This window comes from Hordeum vulgare, chromosome 7H (assembly GCF_904849725.1).
Source record: "Hordeum vulgare subsp. vulgare chromosome 7H, MorexV3_pseudomolecules_assembly, whole genome shotgun sequence".
In the NCBI taxonomy this organism is placed as follows: domain Eukaryota; kingdom Viridiplantae; phylum Streptophyta; class Magnoliopsida; order Poales; family Poaceae; genus Hordeum; species Hordeum vulgare.
The window spans coordinates 581,227,341-581,234,276 of NC_058524.1; the positions used below are offsets into that span (position 1 = coordinate 581,227,341).

A 6,936-nucleotide genomic window follows, 5' to 3' on the forward strand; every position below is an offset into this window, starting at 1 on the left:
GAACGGAGGGAGTATGGTTCAAGGGTCACCGTCGGCATCCCATCCCATCTTGAAAGTCATAACTTGGCAGTGCAAGTAAGCTTTCCATGTTATGCTTAAACCATCATTTTTTAAGCTATAGTCCACCTTGGTACGTAATACTTCTGGTCTGCTTCTGCTATTATCATTTTCATGTATATGCACATTTTTGTTGCATACTTAAACAGGAAGGGATACCTCCAAACCTGACATTTGTAACTCACTTTGGAATGGATGTTAGTCACCAACATCAACTACTTCATTATCCATGAAAAAGTGAGAACTACAAGCATGTACGCATCTATAATATGTGAAGCCCTTGGAGTAGCTTTTAATCACATCAGAGCATTCAAAAGAAGAAAAAAATAGGACAAAACGTGTACATGTGCAAACTCAGTTTACAGAGTACAGACCTGAGCATGACAAGCTGAAACCATGCATACAGAAAAGAAAAAAATCCAACAAAATACAATTAACAACAAATTTCTGATGCATATATTCTTTTTGAAACATAGAAAGTATCGTAGAAGAGCAATGCTACATCTACGGAAATGTTTACATACGTTTATGGGATAGTCTGATTTGGCAATCATTGATTGGATTAAGAGGAGGGTGAGGCTCATCCACCCCTGAAAATGAAAATCAGGAGGAGCATGTTTACATTAGTTGAAAGGTTTAGTAAACGTAAGTAATATTTAATAGGTCTAGCATTTTTTATCGTAGAATCAGCAGTTTAGCCCCTGCCAGTGCCTGTACCCCAAAAACGTACACCACCATAAACCACATGTCATACCATCACCAGTGCAACAAGTACTAGTCGAGTCCTTGCTACGTACAGTACATACAGAGAGAGCGGCATATGCACACGACACAGAATCCTACTCACGCCACACCTTCCCTTACCGCCGCCAGCGTGCCACACGCATCGGCATCGTCGATCACCCGGAGCAACAGAACCACCGTCCCCCGACGCGGCGCTGGCCGTCGTCGTGCAGGACCATCCCGGCTGGATGGCTGGGCCGCACCTTCACCAGCCTCTCGGCTGCCGATAAACACACGTATCAGTACAAGCAAAAGCAAGCAAGAGATGAAGCAGATCGCAAAGAAGCAGGTAGAGTTTGCAGATCCCTGCCTAGCTCGTAGAAGAGCTCGCCGACGTTCTGCGCCGTCTTGGCCGACGTCTCCAGGAAGAAGAGGCCGTTCCGCTCCGCGTACTCCAGCGCCTCCTGTTCGCGTTCATTCAGAGAAACACACGGAGCCGATGATGTGTTTGGCTGACAGATGCAGCAGCACTGGGGCTCTGAACTTTTTGTCTGCAAATACTCCTATGTCGTAAGTAAATACCTGTGTGCCAACCTTCCTCTTTTTTTCCAGATCCACCTTGTTGCCCACTAACGCCATCACCAGATGCGGGTTCCCTGTTCGGATGTGCACTGAAACCTGAGCGCTGACATGCATTTTCGAGTTCCAGCGACGAGATGGAACTACAGGAGACGTGTTCAGTTATATATACCTTGTCTCTGAAGCTCGTCGACCCACCTCTTTGCTCGGGTGTACGAGTCCTGACGCCCACGCAGCAATTAGTTTCAGTTTCCGTTGTCAGAAATGATCGACTCATCCGGCACATATTCAGAGAATTAATATCGCTCAATGAAATTAATTTCCGAGGAGAAGAGAGGATCTGTCTCACCGTGCTGGTGATGTCGTAGACGACGACGGCGGCGGCGGCGCCGCGGTAGTACATGGGGGCGAGGCTGTGGTAGCGCTCCTGGCCGGCGGTGTCCCAGATGTCGAACCTGACGGTGGCGTCCTCGCCGCCGCCGCTCACGGGGAGCGCGTGCGAGAAGAAGGCCGCCCCGATGGTCGACTCCTGGCACTCGTAGTAGAGCCCCTTGGCGAACCGGACCACGATGCTGGTCTTCCCGGCGCCAAGGTCTCCCAGGAGCACCTGCACACGCACGCACGCACGCACGCAAATCCGATCACTCTCACGGTCTCACCATGAAAAAAAAAATGCTAGATCGATCGTTACAAAGCCATGCAGAGAAGATGGCCGGTGATTAATCCTGGGGAAAAGAAGCAAAAACTGCATGCATGGGCGACGTACCCACCAGCTTGGCCTGGATGACGCTGCTCGGAGTCGGAGCCATCATCGTTTCTTGCCGGCCGGCGGCGTCCAGGTCGCTGTGGCGGTGGCGGTTCGGGTTGTTCACGTGTTTACGGGTTCACGCTGAGCGAGAAGCACATGGTTTTTCACGCAAGTTGCCGTGCGTGCTTACGGCGAAGACCGGTGGTTGTAGGCGCCTCCGGCAAAGCGAGCTGCTGGTAGGTTCAGGTTCACGACCGTTAGGTGTACAAAAGGTGGTCGTCGACCGTGGTCACTCCTACGTCCGTACCTACGGGCCGGCAAGTGTCCGAGCAGCAAGTTACTCGTCGACTTTTATTGCTTGGGCCCTTTTACTGGCGGTGCTGGACGGGACTAGTGGCGTGCATGGGCCCTCAGTGGCATTGGGCTTTGGCAATCCCGGCACAGCCCACGGTTACTGAAACCTTGATAAACCCTTGGTGAGGAAGAGTTTCAATCTCAAACAAAAAAAAAAAAGTGTTCTTTTGTTTTTGATTTCTTACCATTCGTGATCCGTGGTGTCTACATCGATCAGAGCCCACCATGCAATTCAATAATGTATACTCCTCTAGTTCAAGTAACGGCTTTGAGGATACGAACAACGACAATGGCAGGGTCACATGTTTAACGTCATCGAGACAAATGTAGATGGCATTGTAGCATGCACCGGCGCTAGGTAGCCGGTGTAGTGAGTCGTGGTCTCATGTCAACAAACTAATGGCAACGAGCAGAGAACATTGGAGCAATCGCTCCTCGTTGAGTAGATCCTATTCCACGCGTAACATGAGGAATACCAGGCAAACACGACCCTCCTCGGGAGAGCGGTCTGCTATATGGCCCAGCCCATTCCCAGTTTTGAGAAGGTTATCCTTCCATGAATAGGTTTTTTATTCTTCTTTTTGTAATTTTCTTTCTGGTTTCTTGATTTTTATTTTATTTGTAGTTCTCTTATTTCAAATCTCTTGAACATTTTCTAAAATATGGGAACAATGTTAAGTTTGTGATCATTTTTTGGCATTTAGAATTTTTTTAAATTTGAGAACATTTAAATTAGGATATTTTTGTGTTTTGTTTTATTTTCATTTTTTGTATGTACTTCGTTTGATTAAAATCAATAGAATTGGGAATCTCTCAATCAACATGGAAAATTAGTTATTTCATAGACGTTAGATCAATGTTAGGTTCTTAAATTAATCTTTGATATAGTTTTTGCCAGTGATTTGGCACATATAATATTTTGGCAATGACCACACCATTGTCATTGGAGCCTCAAAAGATGATTTATTTTTAGAGCATCGATTTGGCTCCCGGGCTCAGATGAGCCCGAGCATGAACGGTAATATGATTAAAGGTACAAAAAAGTTTAAAAATTCAAAATAAAAGTTGTGGTGCAAGATGCTCCTGTGCGTGAAATCCGTGTAAATTTTGTGAAGTTTGGACATTCGAAGAAGTTGCGGTAAAAAAAAAGATAAATGTCGGATGTGTGAGAAACTTTTGAGAATCGCATTTTTCACGCCTGATTTTCTCTTTTTTCCACGATCTCCTCAAATGTTCAAACTTCATAAAAAATTGAACAACGTTCACGCACAGAAGCATCTTGCACCACAAAAAGTTAAGAATTATTTTAAACTTTTTTCTATTTTTAAACACGATAGTGTTCACCGGGCTCATCTCAGTCCACCCTCCGGGTTGAATTATCGATACTTTGTTTGATTAAAATCAATAGAATTGGGAATTTCTCAATCAACATAAAATTTAGTTATTTCGTAGACGTTAGATCAATGTTAGGTTCTTAAATAAATCATTGATATAGTTTTTGCCAGTTACCTAGAAACAAACATGTTGGCACATATAATGTTGTCAATGACCACGCCATTGTCATTGGAGCCTCAAAAGATCATTTATTTTTAGAGCAACGATTTGGCTCCCGGGCTCAGATGAGCTCGGGCATGAACAATAATGCAATTAAAGGTACAAAAAATGTTTCAAAATTCAAAAAAAATATGGTACGAGATGCTTTTGTGCGTCAAATCCGTGCAAATTTTGTGAAGTTTGGACATTCTAGGAGCTCGTGGCAAAAAAGACAAATTTTGGATGTCTGAGAAACTTTTAAGAATCGCATTGTTCTCGCCTGATTTTCTCTCTTTTTTCACGATCTACTCGAATATTCAAACTTCATAAAAATTTGCACGGAGTTCACGCACAGAAACATCTTGCATCACAAAAATGTTATGGATTTTTTCAAACTTATTTTCTATTTTTAAATGCGGTACTGTTCACCAGGCTCATCTGAGCCAACACTCTGGCCTGAATATTCGATATTTTTCTCTCTTTTGCTTCAGAAATTCCGTATTTGCCAAATTAGACCCTCACTTCGGACCAAAATCATAGACAACGCTCGACAACACCAATGAATAAAAGTAAAAAATAAATAAATTAAAACAGAGGTTTCCTCTTGTGTGCTCATACATATTTCAGCCAAAACAAATCGCGTTTTCCAGTTCATTGGTTCAAGCTTGAAGTTTTAAACCAAACAACACCAACGATTGTTCACAAATTAGTTTTTTTTTTTTGCTAGTTTTTCTTCTCAATTGCTTGATGCTACAGAATATGGAGTATGGTCAGATCAATCATGCGCATGTGAAAAATACTTCCTTCATTCTTGAATATGAGTCTTTGTAAAAGTTTTACTAGAAGACTACATATGAATGTACATAAATATATTTTAAAATATAGATTCATTCATTTTGTTTCGTATATAGTTTTCTAATAAAATCCTTAAAAAGGTTTATATTTAAAAAATGGAGGGAGTAATAATCTACGCATGTCATGGCAACATGTCAAGGACGGCACACACCGGGCTAGACATCCAAGCCGGCAAACGGGAGGGGGTGCAAACCGCAAGGCGTCCGGTGCCAATTGGCGACAGAATCGCAATGCGCCGCACAGGGATGAATGAATGAACACAGCACGCAGGCCGCAGCCATGATTTCGACTTTTCCATCATCTTTTCAGCCCCGCATCGCACGCGCCACCGTCGCGGCATCACCATCATCATCATCATCGTCGCTGCTTGATCAATGCCCATGCCCAGCTCCTGCCTGGCTGGTCATCATCATCTTTTCAGCCGGCAAACGTATAGGTTTCTTGCTCGGCTACTTGGTCGACGGCGGTTTGTGGGGGCAAGCTCTTGCTCTTGCTCTGGCTTGCCATTCGTCAACGGCTAAAGCACGTACCAGTACCAGTACTACCACCCAAGTCCAAATCGGTTGCGGACACATGCGTACGTACACACACGCAGTGCACGAGAACAGAGTGAAAAAACAACAATTCCCTCACGCCGCGTCGGTGCCAAATGTCGGGGACAGGCAGGCCAGGGACAGAGAGAGAGAGAGAGGGGGAGGGAGGAACGCGAGCTGTCCGTGAGCTTTCCGTCTCATGGCGCCGGCGCCGGTCGGGCCTTCATTTTCATCACCCAAATGGACACGCAGCACATGTCCAGTGATGAACCAAACGAAACAACGCCCTGGCAACGCGTTCATCTCCGCCTCGTGATGCCACTCGTGCTAACCACTCCGTTATCCCGCGCGCAAGCCCCTATCAAGCGCACCACACACACACACACAAAAAAAAAAAAACACCGGAAGTCAAAACAATCCCCCCCCCCCCCACACACACAGAGAGACACACACACAAAAAAACACCGGAAGTCAAAACAATTTTAAGGTTTTTTTTTTGCGTGATTTTTTTAAAGTGATGCCTGGAACAGACATTCTGTTGTGTAGAGGAAACATGTTGGAATGTCGGTGAGTTGACCTACACTACTTTTTTGGCAGGGAGTTGACCTACACTTATTTGTGAAGAACTGTTAGAACTGACAGGTGCCCCAGGGAAGGCATAATGCTGAGGACATGTCTACTTTGGTGAAATTTCACACCCACAATAAATATTTTTTATAGCTACATTGTTGTTGTTATATTATTATTATTATTGTTACTAGTAAAAGAGCTCATGCATTGCAACGACAGAGAAAAAAACATACGCTCTTAATCCAATAATCATGACTTAATTAAGGCCTTAATAGGCCTGTGTCTTTTAGTTTCACACGACATCACATTTGTATTTCCGACAATGTTATTAGTTCTCACACAAGGAAGACGCGTTTGAATGTGGTCAGTCATAATGTCTTTCTCTATTTCACGTGCGCGTGCACCCACACTCGCTCGAAATAAGATGAGAAATATGTTGTTTTTTCCCACGAGATATTTTATAGGTGTGTATGCATGGTTCTCGATGTTTTTCCCCTCAATCTGGTTTTAATGGGTGTTTATTTGCAATTTGGACCGTCGACGGTATGAAAAAGAGCTCATGCATTGCAACGGCAGAGAAAAAAACATACGCTCTTAATCCAATAATCATGACTTAATTAAGGCCTTAATAGGCCTGCGTCTTTTAGTTTCACACGACATCACATTTGTATTTCCGACAATGTCATTAGTTCTCACACAAGGAAGACGCGTTTGAATGTGGTCAGTCATAAGGTCTTTCTCTATTTCACGTGCGCGTGCACCCACACTCGCTCGAAATAAGATGAGAAATATGTTGTTTTTTCCCACGAGATATTTTATAGGTGTGTATGCATGGTTCTCGATGTTTTTCCCCTCAATCTGGTTTAATGGGTGTTTATTTGCAATTTGGACCGTCGATGGTATGAAAAAGAGCTCATGCATTGCAACGGCAGAGAAAAAAACATACGCTCTTAATCCAATAATCATGACTTAATTAAGGCCTTA

The 6,936-nt window shown here is 44.0% G+C and overlaps 1 protein-coding gene across 2 annotated transcripts; it reads right to left on the minus strand.

Moving 5' to 3' along the window:
• Positions 1-790: 790 nt before the first annotated feature.
• LOC123410517 (ras-related protein RHN1-like) lies at positions 791-2,311 on the minus strand. 2 transcript variants are annotated; one of them, XM_045103464.1, is made up of 6 exons: positions 2,130-2,311; positions 1,709-1,966; positions 1,532-1,580; positions 1,363-1,451; positions 1,151-1,244; positions 791-1,060 (listed from the first exon to the last, which is right to left on the minus strand). In XM_045103464.1, the coding sequence occupies exons 1-6, from the start codon at positions 2,169-2,171 to the stop codon at positions 957-959; spliced, it is 636 nt and encodes a 211-aa protein (XP_044959399.1). In that variant the 5' UTR covers positions 2,172-2,311; the 3' UTR covers positions 791-956. The 2 variants fall into 2 exon arrangements, with proteins under 2 accessions (XP_044959399.1, XP_044959400.1); XM_045103465.1 differs by having other exon boundaries at positions 1,363-1,436; positions 2,130-2,307.
• Positions 2,312-6,936: the final 4,625 nt, after the last annotated feature.